Below are 16,394 nucleotides of genomic sequence, written 5' to 3'. Positions count from 1 at the left end.
TGGCTAAACGTGACCCTGTTCGGTCAGACCCAGGTGAGATTCAGCGAGACGCCACATGCAGCTTTATGTTCAGAGTCAATCACACGCCTTTGCACACTCACATGAAAGAGACGTTGCCTGAACAAAAGACTGGTACAACATTTAAGCATCTTTTTTCCCCTCACATGATTGACTCTCATGACATAAATGAGCCCGTTCTGACCACCACATGCAAACAAACTAATGATGCACACGCTCTCTTCTCTTGCATCAAGTGGCTACACACATAAAAAACACACAAGTTATCAGATGATCAATATGATTTCTGCTCAGTCGGAGTGTCTAAGTGTTAAAACTGAAGCTCCAAACCTGCGAAAAAAAAAAAAAAAAAAGCACTCACTTGGCTCGCACATAAAAATTTAAATACAACACAATGCCAGTGGCTTGAGTTGCAAGTTGCTGTTCAGGCAAAAGTCCACTACACACACACACACACACAGACACACACACACACAGACACACAATCTCCTCAGTGACATTGTGGAAACAGAACTCCTGACCAATCACAACGAGCTCAGGAGCAGGAAGGAAGTCTGGGAGATAAGTTGAGATATTGCAGATAAATACTGTATGTGTTCATGTATATGATTACTTCCAACACCTGCATGCACGTGCCTACACACAAACACACACACACACACCACACACACACACACACACACACACACACACACACACACAAACGATGGAATGAATCAGATGCATACTTTTGACATGTGCAAACTGTAAATGTTGAACAAATGCACACAGCAGGTCCATTGAGTACAGCAGTGACTCTCCTACAATCCCTCTCCATAAACAATCTTCCTCTTTGCTTTATCTTGTTGTGTTTTGTGTCACGTCGGTCGTCTATGTCAGCTTCTTCTCCTCCTCTCCTCCATACATGTAGGAGTTGTATCCAGGCGGCTGCACATACTCCTCAGACTTATCCCAGTCGTTCACCCATCCTGCCCCGGCTCCTCCTCCTCCTCCTCCACCTCCTCCTCCGTTGGACCCGACCACCTGCTGGCTCATGGCGCCATACTGCCCACCTCCACGGTAAAGCTCCTCCGTCTCATTGGCCAGTTCATCCTCATCAATTATACCGCATTTCTCCTCACTCGTGTCCTCTATATCTGCCCACGCCTGCTTCTCACCTGATGCAAAGAGTCCTGGTGAGAAAACAAAACCTGATCAGCATCGAGACTGAAGATTTCCTGAGCAGACATGCGTCTCCAAACCATAAAGTCATACCATAGAAAATCACTCCTCCATAGTGAACAAGGGAAGCTATAAGGAAGACACCCTGCCACTCCTCACGGGTCTGAAATGATTTAACATTTAAACATAGGTGAGTTCAAGAATAAACCTCCAATTAGATATAAATATATACATTTGACTTCAATATGTGGCATTTTTGAGTTGAAAAAAAGGGAATAAATCACCTTGTGTTTGGTCATGGCCCCCACGATGAGAGGACACACCATCCCAGATAATGTTCCCACTCCGTTTGAAATGCCCATCAGTATGCTGGCGTATCGAGGCGCGATATCCAAGTGATTCACATTAAAACCTGAGAGAAAGAACACAACTGGTACAACATGCTCAAAAAATAAAGGTGCCAACTGGAACCAAAAATGACTCTTCGCAGTGATATCCTAGAAGAATCCGTTTTCGTTCGACAAAAAAATTGAGCAAGAGGTTCTTTAAAGTGCCATAAATGTCAAAAGAACTTCAGCAATAATAGATTCTTTAGGAATCATTTTCAAGATAGATAGCCTTTTTTTTTTTTTGAAATTAAGATTTGGTAATTGTTAAGCAAAAATGTTGAACGAAGGAATTTACAGCATTTCTGAGTCTTCTCCACCATCATCTGTTAAAAAAATGTGGGTTCTCAGCTGTTGGTTGGACAGAAGAACATATTGTAAGATGCCAGCTTGGGATTTGGGAAGCTGTGATGGACATTTCATACTTTTTTCTGATGTTTTACAGATTAAATGATTAATCAGTAATGAAAACAGTTGGTTTTTTTTGCAGCTCTAATCTTATGCTTTACTTTATGCTATTCCTAAGGAATCTTTAGTCATTTACATGAGTTGGTAATTGCACTTTGAAAAACCAGACAGCTTTCTGAAGAACCAGCCAAGATTCTGAGAGTAGTGAAGGGAATCAATGAGGAGAGAGATATACTGTTGGGAAATAACACTTGTTTGCTTACTTGGATATCGATTGATACCACACAGTGTAATAACTCTGCTTGAAATATGAAGCTGGAGCCTGTAGCTGATTTGCTGATTTGACTGATTGCAGTATAAGAGCTGAGGTGTAAAAATGAGCATTCAGTGTTGCATAAGAGTTTTGTACCATTCAAGACAAGTTTTAGAAGTAACAGTAATCTCCGTGCTGTTAAGAGATTCCAGCTTTACAACAGATCATTTGTAACATCACCTACCTGAGATGGCGAACCCGCTGAAACCCACAGCGAGGACCAAGAACGAAATGGCGACGCCTTTGGTGTGAGAGTATCCCACCACCAGCAGCAGGGTGGCCTCCATCCCAAAGCCTGGAACACATCAGCATGAAATGATAATAATGAGACACAGCTTTAAGTCAATCGATGATCCTCTGCATTATAATTAATTTGCCATGACAGGGACGGTACATGTGTTGGTGCAGACACTGATATGACCTTTAAATTGTGCTAAAATATTAATGTGATTCTAATACTGGCAGCTGCTGCACTTTAAACGCTCCAAATGCAAGCTGCTGAGTAAAAGGAGCCACACGAATGAGGTTGCTACATGATATCACTTTCAAATAAAGGAGAATTGTAGTAATGGATAATAAGTTCATCTGTAAAGTGTCTTAATTCTTTGCAATGCTGCTGATTCACTTTAATATTATCAACATTGAAATTTTTTTAATGTTGTTTTGAAATAACGTCTTAATTTCTACCTGATGACAAGATGAAGACAGCTTGGCTTAAATGCATGTTTCTGGATGTCTTTAAGATGCAACTTCAATCAAATTCAGTTCAGATGTTTGCTTTAAGGTTAGCAGATGTCTCTCTGAACAGTCATGCAGTGCTCTCAGCCCCTCGAACTAAGAGATTCTCTCTAAACTCAGAGTGAATTAAACTTTTATTGAGCTCAGTCAATAGCTAGTCTTTTACGCTCAACATGCTTTTGTGATTCTATACTTCAAACGATATAGCGTCATTTGCAGACAAAGTGGAAGACTAGCTGGGCTGTATTTGCGTGATTCCGTTCAGTTTCTGCTCTTTAGGCTGCCTTTCTCCTCTCATCAAGCTTCTGTCCTTTCATGTCCGACAGTCTCACCTCCACAGTTCATGAGCTTCCTGACATTGGTGGTGGACATCAGGTTGTGGGTTCTTAGGTAGTCCGCCAACTGGCCGCCAATTGGCACGATGATTGTCATCACCAGATGGGGCAAAGCTGAGACCATCCCCACCTGAAAGAGAACAGCATGTAAGAGACAGACGCACATACAGGAATAATATTATTGCCACTAGTAGACGATCAAGGATGCTGATGAATTCAAAAGACCCTAAATGTTTTATTTCAGTTAAAATGCATCTGACACGAGCACATCAGTCTGCACAACAGTAAAATGTGAAATTTTAATGCTGATTAGTTAATTTGGTTTAAATAATGACATAACAGCAAAGAAGAGAGTAGAAGAGTTAAAACCAAGATGTTACAGGGAGAGACTCGCTGCTTACGAAGCCTGAACAGAACTCAATGTGAGAATTCGCCTTAAAAAATCAATCATCTGCTGATCTAGGAAACATCCAGCCAACCGTGTTGTTGCGCGTGTGCAGTGTCGTCACAATGTGTGTATTTGTAGTAGAAGCACAACCAGTGTGGCAGAAAATGCAATTAAAACCTTATTTTCAGGGAAAGTCGTCAAACGTTTCAAGCAGCGTTTCAGATTTTGATTCTAGACAAATCTGGCAGCAGTGGTGCCAGAAAATTTACCAAAAAAAACAGTGGGATACTTTAATGTTCAAAAACTGTAAAAACAACAAAAACAAACAAAACAAAAACAAAACAAAAACAAACAAACAACAACAACAACAACAACAAAATACAACAAGAAACCCAAGCAAAAAACAAAACATAAAATAACAAAATGTTGTCTACGATAACAACAACAACAACAACAACAATAACAACGATAACAACAACAACAACAATAAGAACAAGAATGAAGATGATGATGACGATGATGATTTGCAAATATTAAAAAAATATGGATTTTTGATGTGGACATACAATAGAGTTTTGGTCTGTTATTTATTTATTTATTTATTTATTTACTGTATTTATTTATTTAAACTGCCAGTGTGTAAACAAATACCTTTTGTCCAGTGATTTTATTAGATGTTGTCTGTAATTTAACAAAACCTGTCGTAAATCTGTAGATTTTTATCTTCTGGTGACTGTCTTCCTATTCTGGCCTTGTTAGCCTGAAATAACTACACAAAGGCGTTACCAAGATATGTGCTGAGTGGTGAGACTATAAGGACCTTTGGTTAAAGTATTTTGGGGTGTTGTGGTGATCTGGGGGTCTCTGTTACTGTTACTGTTACCTCTACAGTAAACGCTATCCAAGGAAAGCAAAGTGTTCTCCAAAATAGTGATGGCTTTGTTTCACTTTCTCTCAAATTCAATAGAAGATCTAATATGCTTCCTTTTTTCCCCCCTTTTTTAATTTTTACTTCAGTCATAAAATTTGAGTGTATCTCTCATAAACCAACACCTTCACGGGAAAATCTGGTATGTTTTAATCCTATTCTCAAAATTGTCTTTTCCTGCTAATCAGTTTGCACACGCCATCTCTGTTTGCAGACCTTTGGAAAATATGAGTCACTCAAAAAATATGAATAATCGGACAAGCGGTGCATGCCTCCTAAGGCTTTCCAAATGAAATTAACATGCTTGAGATGGCGAGTGCAAACATGAGAATAAGAGCCAGGCTGAGAAAGGCTGAGGGGGAGATTTTAGTTTTAGTTCTAGCATCCAGCCCGGATGCTGTGTCAGACAGAAGCTTCTGTGAGGGAACTCTGTTCATGTGATCTCACCTTGCTGATCTCAAAGCCGAACACTTCTTCGAAGTAGGCTGGCTGGCTGATGAGCAGCAGGTAGAAAGTCCAGCTCCTGCAGAAGTTGGCCACAATAATGGCGTAGACTGGCATGGAGGTGAAGAAGTGTCTCCACGGGGTTTTAAATTTCTGTCACCAAAAGTAATAAGATATTGAAGGGATCCACTGAGGAGACTGATTAAGAAGCAGAGAGTCAGCTGAGTGTGTGCATTCAAACATTCTGCATTCATGTACAGGGCTAAGAGACGTTTAGTGTTTGATGTCATATAATGCCGTACATGGAGAGGATTGAGAAACGCTGCAGACTCCCCGATTGCTTCTTCGATGTATTTCCTCTCCTCTGGTGTGATGGTGGGATGAGCTGCAGGACTCTCGTACGACACCAGAACCCAGAACAAATACCAGAATATCCCAAAGCTGCCTGGGAGAGGAAAAGAGAGAGAGAGTGAAGGAAGAACAGTTAAATATGATAGCGAGAGAGAAACAGGGGAAATAAAAGTAGTCCAAAAAAAAAAACCCCATAAATGACAGTGGAAATCTGGCAGCCAGAAAAAAATCCTTAAAAAATGGTGGAATACTGTAATGTTAAAAAAAAACAACCCTGTGAGAATATATATATATATATATATTTGTGTGTGTGTGTGTGTGTGTGTATAAATGCTTTTTTTGTCACTTTACTACAACAAAACAGGGAATATCTGTAAAATAACCATGAACAAAAATTATTTACCACTTTTCAGCAATTTTCCCTCAGGGATCAATAAAGTATTTCTGATGATATGCATAATTTGTCTGTCAAAAAACAACAACAAAGTAAAGTAAAATAATATTTATCATTTCAAAAACAACTAAGATTTTTGGTGTGCATGTTATTGAGTTTTGGCTTGTTTTGTTTTGCAAGTGAAAACTTTTACTTGTTATTAGCTGTAATTTAACACAACAGGGAAAATCTGTAAAATAACATAATTGTTTAAATAAATACAGCCAGAAACTGTAAAGTTTTACTTTTTTTTTTTTTTACAGGGTGCATCGTAAAGTAAGATACAGTAACATAAGATAAACTTTATTGATCCCTCATCAGGTAAATGTACAAGTATTAGACTGTGCATTACTTAGCACATATTTGAGGATAAGGACACTAACCATAAACATAAAATACTGAAGGCCACCCAGTGTATTGCACCAGTATCCCAGCTAAAGGCATCGCCACCACTGCCCCTGCATAGGATCCTGAGAGGACACACACAAGGACACAAGGAAAAACTTAGTCATATCAAAATACTTATTGCCAAGCAACCAGGAGTCCACATGTATTTTTATTTATTTTATTTTTTAAAAACATTTTAGACTTTGGAGGACTTCTAGCAGTTTCATCTTTACAAAGTCATGTTTAAATTCTCAGAACTAAACTCTACTGGAGAGCCCAAGTTCCTGCAGACATTATAGATACTGAATTTGGAGAAAATGCAACAATAAAATGCTTAAACTTTACCACAAAAGGCCGTTGTGGCTAATCGACTTCTCTCGAGAGGAGGCGCCCACTTTGCCCAGATTCCATGGCAGGCTGGGTATGATACACCCTGAAAGGACGCAATACGGTCAGCGAAACAGCACATTTGTGGGAAAAAGTCTTCCATAGAGTTCACTCAGACACATACTGTACCTCAACAAGGCCCTGGCATATCCTGACAAGTATGACGCAGCTGTAATGGCAGCGGGCGGCGGATGGAATCAGCATGTTGAGCGTGGATGTGGCCACTATGGCGAAACCAAACACTCTGAAACACACAAAAAAACCATATGATGCAGGGACAGAGGGGCTGCATGCTGCAGACCATGCTGCTTACTGCTGGTAAACTGTCAACCTTAGTACACGTAACAGAACTGTGATGATATTAACCTGTTGGCGGCAAACTTTTGACATATAAAGCCACCCGGGATCTGTGTGACGATGTAGCCCCAGAAGAAGGAGCCGTGGATCATCCCCACCGTCTCAGGGTCCCAGGTGAACTGTGCAGCCTGGACACGAGAAAATCCATCAGTTTGAGTGACTTCTCTTCAAAACAGAGATCACAAAGATGGTCACAAGTTTGAGAAATCTGTCCATCCAGGCAAAACCCACCTATACCTGCTGTCGTTCAGATTTTGCCATTTGTTATCATTTCTCTGCTACTTACAAACAAGACATTCTGTAAATCATAAATTTAAGATCTAAAATGATGGCATGGAGCAGTTAGACAGTATTGTATGATAGTAGTTTCACACTGCATTTAGTCTGACTTTCTATTCACATGTAGCCTGAGATCAGTGCCATAAACAGGCCCCTAAAAACCAGAAGCAAATCCTTCAAGTTAAAAACAAGAGAATTCAGAGACAGACTGGCACAGCAGAGGGCGATACACAAGCTGTCGTGTCATTACTTACCACAAGCACCTCCTTATTGCCTCTGTAGACGGTGTGGTCATTGACCATGCTCACGATGGCCACTCCCAGGTTGCACCGGATACCGAACGAGATGCAGAAGCCCAGGCCAGACAGGATGGCGATGATATACCTCCTGGGCAAACCGAAGCAGGTACAGTCCACCACCGGCAGCTCCTTCTCCTCCACCAGCTCAGGACGACCCTCTGCCGACAACTCGATGGTTTCTCCATTTGGCTGCCGTTTCTCAATCAGCCTGAGAACAGACGGAGACAGTAGCAAATAATGTGGATGCAAACATTGATAAAATGGTCCAAAAGACATGGTTGTAGTGAATTTGTTTGGGTTTAAACACACTGCAACATTGCACTGTAAAAAATAAAAAAAGTAAAAATATTTAGAACAGTAAAAATTTGGCAGCAAGAGTGCAAGAAAAGTTGTTGAAAAAAATGAAAATAATGACAAATATCTAATTTAAATACAGTAAAAGAATCTAATTTTATGATACACACTGTAAAGGAACATATGACTATTTGTAAAAAAAAAAAGAAAAAAAAAGATTTCGATATGGACATCATGTACAGTTTCTCCAACAATTACTACTTTTTCTGTGATTTTACTGGATATTATATATATGATTTACCAAAACAGGGAAACATCTGTAAAGTAACAGATGGTTGACTATTTTCCAATCCCTAATATTTATATGTGTCATTTCAAACAATGGCAAATATCTTTCAAATAATGATGTTATTGCTGATTTAAATACAGTGAAAGAACAGTGATAATAAACTTAGTAGAAGAACAAAGGACCATTTATAAATGAAAGCTTTATGTTGTGGACATTATTTATAGTTTTGGAGTTTTTTTAGGGTTAACATTTAATTGAATACTTTTTTTTCTGTGATTTTATTCTTTATTATCTAGTTAATTGCAAACAACAAAACAACAAAAATCTTTAGAGTTTAAGAAAATGATACATAAACCTGTTAGAAAACGTGTATGTTTAACAGTGTGATGCTTTACTTAGCAGGAGATAAATATGTTGGATTAATGCCAGTTAGCTCAACATGATACCTGCTAATTAAATGTCAGCGAGTGCAGTTAAACATTTTCCTTTAGAGAAAGTCACAGAGACTTATAGATAACATTTAGATGACCCACTTAATGCTTCAAAAGAACACTGTTGGGCTGTAAGAAAGCTTGGAACATGGGAAACATCTTGAAGCAACGCAACCATCACATTCGTCCTTTTTCATTCTGCTGACACCTCATGGAGTTACTGTGCAGATTTTGTTGCCTTTGCCTCCCTTTCTCTCTCTCACACACACACCTCCAGGCAGACATCACGCACCACCTTGGGCTCGTGTCGGGCTCGTGTCTGACTCAGTGTGTCCCAGCGAGTGGAAGCAGCTGTCACTCGCCGAAGAGCCACGACAGCAGATTCCCCCAGCGTCCAGCTCCTTCAGGCTGCCTGGGACCTGCTGCCATGCTGGTGCCGCTAAAGACTGTCGAGATCGAACCCAACACATTACCACCGAACGGACGGGTTCATGTGTTTGTACTGCAGGGTTGTTCAGTGCACATGACGGAAGTAGTGAAATGCATGAATTCTTATTACGTCATTTAGATACGATGCTTAACAAAGCATACATCAGTTTGCAAATGTGGATTATGTTGATCGACTGAAAAGGGGAGTTTTATAGAAAAGCAGAAGCTGTTATAGTTCACTGAACCGCAAAACGAAAGGGTAATCAATATTTCAAGTGGTATGCTCACATATACACTCATTCCATCATGATTTTCTCCCTAAAATGTCTTTTTTGTTGACTTAAAGAGCTGAGGGATTTTTCTTTTATTTGCTTGAATTATTCAGTTTTTCCTCAAGGAGACCAAAATTTGTTGTTTTTTTTCCCCCACAGGAGTCAAACAGAGAAGTCAGGAGAGCGGCCATCTGTGTGCGACAGCCTCCATTTTCTCAACAACAAACCCCATGCAAGTAAGACCCAACCACACCTTCAATCAGACACACTGCCACAGTTTTCAGTGTGTATAAATATACATGTGTGTGTGTTTTAATGTGAATGTGCAAATTCACAGCAGAGCACACTCAGCCGTCCACCTTCCATCGGGCTGATCCAGTTAGTCAGTGAGCTGGAGAATTATGCACAGAAACGGGTACAATCGCCACGAGGATTTGATTACTGCATATTGAAAAAAAAAAAAAAGAAGAAAAAAAAGGTGTTTCAGATTTGGGCTTTGATAAGTTCTTGTGTTTTCTGAAAGACTCGCCCTTATTCACACACGCTAACCCAAGACAAGCCAGACTCTGACTTTGGTTAATTATTGATGTGTTTTTTTGAGTTCGATAAATAATTCACTCCGGCTTTTGCACCATAATCTGTCACTATCTATCTATCTGTTGGCTTGTGCATCGGGTTTTTTCTGCATGTACACTCTGTCTCATCCAGGCAGACGTTACATTTCTTAGTTATGCTCATGGATTCCGCTCCCTCCCCCCATTTGCACACAGCAGACTAATCTCTTCATACGTCCGTGCAATCAGTCAATAAACAAACAAAACACAACCAAAGAAAATATGCCAACATAATGATGCATAAATGAACTCTGCATCCATTACAACATATTCTACTTTTTAAAAAAAACACAAAGGACAACAAAAAATACTTTGTAAAGCAACATTTTGGAATTTGTAAGAGATTAGAGGAGCTGCATCCTCTCTCTCTCTCTCTCCCTTTCTCTCTCTCTATCTCTTAATCTGTCACTACATTCAGATTAGGATTACAAAAATGATTTACTTCCGGAAATGAATATGGACGGACCGACCAGCGCTGAGCACAGTTCAGCATGCTCCTCCCTCTATCACGACACATGCTGCTCTTTGAATCAATTTTTGAAATCTTTTACTTTATGTTTCAAGTCAAACATTTAACAATTTGCATCATCTGTTGGTAAATTTTCCAGATTTAACATCAAAATACAGTCTGACTGACTCAGAAGTGGGGTCAAATAGACTGTGTGTTCATTATTATTGCAGCTACAGCACGTGCAGGTGATATATATTTGTCAAAAGGTGCACTTGTCCACTAAAATTGCGACCAATCCCGTGTTTTCTCAGTGATAAATGGATCAAAAAGCATGTAGTGCACATATTTTCTGTCGAATCAGTTGGCCGCGCTCACGCTGCTGTCCTCTCTGTGCCGAACAAATGTGCTGACTCGCCCCCTGAGTGGAGCTCAGTATCCGACTTCACAGTTCATGAAGGTTGCAGGAGGATCCTCATTAGGCATCAAGACAGATTGCAGCTTGACATCGACACATATGCTACCAGCTAACGAGGCTAGCCCACAGCAAAAATGATTGTTAATTACGGATGCTTTCTACTAAAAGGGCAACATCACCCCAGTGTGTGTGTCTGTGTGTGTGTGTGTGTGTGCAGGCATCCCAAAAATAGCCCTAATGTGCTGTTTTAAGTTGTGAGTGAAGGAGTTTACTGGCATTTTCAGTTTGCAAACAAATGCAGTAATCTCATGTGTGACTTGCTTGGTTTAAAATGCAAAGCTCCCGTGCAAGCAGAGGACAGACAGAGAAAAGAGAGTTGTTGCTGGTCATTTGCCTTCATGTGAGGCTCATAAAACCGCCAGCTTCTCTTGTTAGTGCAGAGAGAACCTGATCGGCCTCAGCTGGCAACGATTAATGAGCGAGAGAGCATGAGCAGCCAGGAGTCCTGTGACCTCAGGCTCTCTGACATGTCAGAATTACAATAGTAGCAGGCTCAGCGGAGGTTCGCACCTCGAACGAAGCTCGTATCTGTGATTTTCACCTGAGCACAGGAAGCACAGTCCAACTTGTAAAAGTCTGACACAAAGACTTCAGTGCTTTTATACACTGGACCAGCATAAGTAGATTTACTGAAAATGATGTTAATTTGCATTTACACTTGAATATTATTACGGATTAAATAGTTGTACTGCTAATCATGACTGTCAATATTGTTTATTCTGACATTTATCTTGATGAATCAGTTATTTTAAAAAAGCATTTAAAAACCCACCTGTACAGAATGGAATTTGTATATTTAAAAAAAAAAAAAAAAATTCTCATGTTTTATTGTTTTTTTAAAAAAATGTTGTACTGCTGCTTTTTGTAAAGCACCTAACACCAATTTATAAATATTAATTCAAAATTTGCAGACAGTGCATGTCATAAAGCCCCACAGCCCAAGGTGATATATTTATAAAGTCTATTTTATTTGATTAAGATTAAAGAAAATATAATTATGCTTATACTTGACAAAGAAATGCACATTTATGAATCTGTAATCAGATATTTTGTTTAAACTTTTAAAATTTTATTTAAACAAAGATTTGACTATTAAATTTAAAAAAAAAATATTAAACCTGTGTAATGGGAAATTCCTTCACTGCTATTTTATTTTATTGATTTAAAAAAAATCACATTTGTGGTTAAACTGTCAGCATTGTTCCCTTTTTAATGTTTTATTGCCTTTTGTAAAGTTTAACTTCTTTAAAAAATATTTTATTGTTGCTTTTTGTCGAGCGCTTTGCAACTCCAACTTTTAAAGGTTCTAAGGTAATTTATTAATATAATCAGTGATTCAAACTTGTGAAAAAAATGCATGTTATAAATCCCCACAACCCAAAGTGAGATTATATTTGATAAACATGAAAGCAGTCAAATTTAAAACCCAGATATTTACCTATATTTGTATATTTGACAAAGACATTTGCACATTTGTGGTAACCAGAAATTTGGGGGCCTTTTGGAATATTGAACCAAGGTAATGTGGAATTTCTTTTTTTCCACATTTGTTCTTAAATTGTCAGTTAATTTGTACAACGTTGCTTTGTTTATGATTTTGATCAATTCAAACTGTGACTCTCACATGCTGGCCGGTCACCTGGGACTTTTTGTGAGGCTGTATATCAAATCCACCAATTCACAGAGTACTGGGTGTAATCCTCTCATATGAGGACGGCGAAGGGGGTAAAATATTATATAATCCACATTTGTGTTTAGAATTGATCTTCCATTTTGCTGTACATAAATCGTGCTTTCCCCGCCTCTTATTTCAGCCCAAACACTTCATTTTTCTTCCCCAAATTCCCCCTCAGGTGTTTTGAGGTATACGTAGCATTAAACTGGAAGTTCTGTGGTTATTTTGCAGTTTTTGAAATCGGTGTCTCCCCCTTCCTTTGTGAGCTTCTCGCTCTCCCTGAAGTGAACAGATTGGGTCTCGGTGGGACTGTGTCACCCAGGGAGACACCCTCCTCCCCATCCTGTCACACCACTTTTTTTTTCTTTTTTTTTTTCCTCCTCCTCTTTCTCTCTCTCCTGTGGACACACAATGTTCAAACACCCACACGTGTGACCTTCATAGACGTATTATCTAAATACTTGCATAGGATCACTCAATCACCCTGTGAGTGCTGCCTGCATACGCTCACACACACACACACTTCTCACTTCATTCACCACAGAGCAACAATTCAGCCATGATAGGATCATGAAACTGCATACATCTAAATATTTCTTCTCTTGCTCTTGTTGTACCGTTGTGTTTCAGTGAAGCAGCAAGAATACCAAAGCTTTCCTGACATCACAGACACTAACTGCCAACAAGGAGGCATGCTGAGAGGCTGCAGCTGACTCTCCAAACTGCTCAGCTACTGCAGGTCTGTGAAGACGTTTTCACCAAACCTGTGCACATGTAACCACTTTAACACACAACAATGCACATAAAACACAATCAGAAGCCTCCTGACAACAGCTTCTTTCTGATGGCTTTTCACTTTAATCATGTCTCTGAAAGTGTTGTCTCGTAGGATTCACTGGATGATGGTTCTCTGCAATGACAAAGTGTTTCCGGTGCAGTAGTGTCGTGCAAAGGTGACTGAGGTAAGTCACTGCGAGAACCGTGCACATGCCAGGAAGTTGCTGTATATACAGTAAGTAACCGACTGTAGTTCTTAGATTTGTCTTTAAATATGCTATGATTGCATTTTTTTTCTTCCTGCAATCAGCCACATCCAGTTTCCTAAAGTAGCAACGATAATGTCAAATAATTCTCACTGTTCATCTCAGCATTGGTTGAATATTTTATTTAGACCACTCCTCAGAGGTTGTAACTAAAAAACGCACTCCACTGCAAGTAAAGTGGATTAAAAATGGATTACCTGTTATATTCTTCATGGCCTTGTGTGTAGTACAGTCTTTTAATAAAACCAGCGTGGGGCATTTCTATGAGAACATCTGTGGGATACGATGAGTAACTTTCACACGCAATCAAAACTGCAACGAAGACACGGTTGCAGCATGATTGTTTATCATGCAGTGTGGTGGAGGAGCAGAAGAATGCATGAATGCATTCAAGACTTTTTGGGGACATTTGTTTGAATACGTCAAAGTAGAAATGTGGAGTGCACTTGACCTTACAGTGCTGAAGTTTATGCTTACCTAGTGGAGTTTAATATAGAAACAGGAGATGCATTCTGATGGAGAAAATGTTTAAATAATAGATGAACTCCTGGCTGCTTTCATCAGGAGGGATCACAGTTTTGTCTATGAGCTGGTGCGATTGCACACAGACATCTGCTTACACAGTGCGGGGATGTCCTACGTTTTTCGATTAAACATATTCACACACGCGCATCAGAGCACACTTTTTTTTTTTTGCATCAATTTGCACACAATGTTCTCTTTTCCTTTGCTAACCATCGCTGGTGTACAACACTGTGGTGACATTAAACCAGAGGTCACTAGCTAAGCTGAGGAAACGCCCACTAAAACCAATCTGAATCCAATCCAACGCATCACATCTCTCATAGCATCAGCTGTGTGCATGCATGGCTCAGGACCAGTAAGAGAGAAAAAGCCTGAGATTCGCATGTCTGTTAATCTGGGAGACCCCAATAGGCTGAAAGTTGCCTGTGCTGGTGTCTCAATGGACGGAGGATGGAGGAGGAGGAGGAGGAGGAGGCAGCGGCTGGAGGAAGTGACATGGGCTGGGATGGAGTGAGTGGGAGGGGAGAGTTTAGGGATTTGCATGGCTCGACAGCTGGACTGAAAAACAGGCTATTTCAGGATGGGATTTATACGTTTGGTTGCTACCTCAAATCCTGAGAGAGCGAAAGCTTAAAGCGATGGTTATTGCATGAGGTTCTATCAGTATCTTTAATCTCTCTTTTCTTACTGAAATATTGTTAGCACACTGATCTGTGTTGCAAGTTTTGCATTGATATGCAATTTATACACACACATCCTGCACTTTAACACATTTGTGACTAAAGACTCTCAGAAATTTGTGTGTCTTTACTTTCAGAGTTTCATCGACACAGACATAAACTATTGTTTTTCTCCGGGAGTCACTGTGTGCATCATTTAAAGGTTGTGGAGGTGACACAGTAGCACAGCTTTCCTTTTATTATTATACTGCCTTTTTGCTGCCACAACCAATATTTATCCTTTATTGACTGTTTTGTCTATTGAAATGACAGAAATAGCTAAAGATGCACAATTTCCTAAAGTCCAAGGAATCATCTGTAGCCTCAAATGATCAGTTTTCAACCATGTAACTTTATCACATAGCAAATTATCAGAGTAGCTGATGGCATTTTTGTCATTCAACTTGATAAAAGTAAAGTTTTGGAAACTTAATTCCCTTCATGGCCTGAAATCTCATGGGTTTTTACCAAAAAATGTTCTAAAAGCTCAACTTCTCATCTGAGATACTCATCAATTAGATTATGATTAATTAATGTCATGACAAATATTATCCTGAATATGTTAAAAAGTGTTCAAAGTCACATTGTAACTCTGGGTTTCATTATTGTGACACTATCAGATAGATAGATGTCAGGATTTTGCGGGTTATTTGGTTCCATCTGGCAGCGCTCTCGTTCAGCCAGGTCGTGCCAATAACGCACGGAAACATTATGTAACCAGACTTTCTTCCCATCTGAACCACCACTTTCAGCTTTACCAAATCTCACAAGAGCTAACAAACAAGAAAAAATGGCAAAGTATGCAGTAAAGCATAACGAAACATTAAAACCCAACGAAATAAAGCCCCACTCTGGTCCCTTATGCGCACTATGGCGAGTTTACCGCACTTTCACTGCCCAGTTCCATCCCACTTACGCTCCCATGGTGGAATTTTGTTGTTTTAAAACGATGTTTCCGGCCATAATTTGACTGTTTTGCTATTATTTTTAAACCCCAAATTACGCATGGAATGAGGGGCACATGTTTTCTCCATCACTAAACGCATTTTCAGCCACTTCTGTGACTCCAAGCGCTTCACTGCGCGCTGCGCAAAGCTGGATCTGGATCGGGATGTTTTGTGGCTTAAACCCAACAGTGCACATCACTCCAATTAAAGCCAATAAGGAACAAACTTTTCTGCTCCAGTAGAAAGTTACTGGCTGGAGGAGACGATGGGGGAACCCGCAGCACGACGCGTGGCTGTCCCGCAGAGGAAAAACGCGTGAAAACTGGCACAAGTCAGAGGTGGAGGCAGGATTATTTGAAATAGCTGCGTACCTGTGAATTTTCCCCAGAGTTTTGCCCGCGACCGCCTTAAACCTGTCTGGTCGGATCTCCATCCTTGCAGCTCCTTGACCCGGCCGGTGTGCTGATGTCCTGCGCGCCCGCCTGTCCTGCCTGAACGCACAGGGCTCTCTCTCTCTCTCTCTCTCTCTCTCTCTCTCTCTCTCTCTCTCTCATCCCTCCCCACCCGCACCAATCTCCACTTCACTTCACCTTCAGACCCCACACAGGTGAGGGCCTT

At 40.1% G+C, this 16,394-nt stretch overlaps 1 protein-coding gene across 1 annotated transcript; it reads right to left on the bottom strand.

Annotated features, from left to right (window-relative positions):
• Positions 1-888: 888 nt before the first annotated feature.
• slc17a7a (solute carrier family 17 member 7a) lies at positions 889-16,209 on the bottom strand. The gene is made up of 13 exons (XM_008305098.1): positions 16,148-16,209; positions 7,568-7,820; positions 7,044-7,162; positions 6,807-6,921; positions 6,636-6,723; positions 6,287-6,373; positions 5,422-5,564; positions 5,123-5,272; positions 3,357-3,489; positions 2,471-2,581; positions 1,464-1,591; positions 1,273-1,342; positions 889-1,190 (listed from the first exon to the last, which is right to left on the bottom strand). The coding sequence occupies exons 1-13, from the start codon at positions 16,207-16,209 to the stop codon at positions 889-891; spliced, it is 1,761 nt and encodes a 586-aa protein (XP_008303320.1).
• Positions 16,210-16,394: the final 185 nt, after the last annotated feature.

This window comes from Stegastes partitus, unplaced genomic scaffold (assembly GCF_000690725.1).
Source record: "Stegastes partitus isolate 25-593 unplaced genomic scaffold, Stegastes_partitus-1.0.2 Scaffold43, whole genome shotgun sequence".
NCBI lineage: Eukaryota > Metazoa > Chordata > Actinopteri > Pomacentridae > Stegastes > Stegastes partitus.
This window is presented reverse-complemented; position numbering and strand designations above follow the sequence as displayed.

Coding starts and splice junctions, on each gene's coding strand:
- slc17a7a (XM_008305098.1), bottom strand. CDS start 16,209: ATGGAGATCCGACCAGACAGGTTTAAGGCGGTCGCGGGCAAAACTCTG. Junction 7,163..7,567: donor GCAATAAGGAGGTGCTTGTG/GTAAGTAATGAC, acceptor TCTCGTGTCCAG/GCTGCACAGTTCACCTGGGA. Junction 2,582..3,356: donor GAAGCTCATGAACTGTGGAG/GTGAGACTGTCG, acceptor GATGTGTTCCAG/GCTTTGGGATGGAGGCCACC.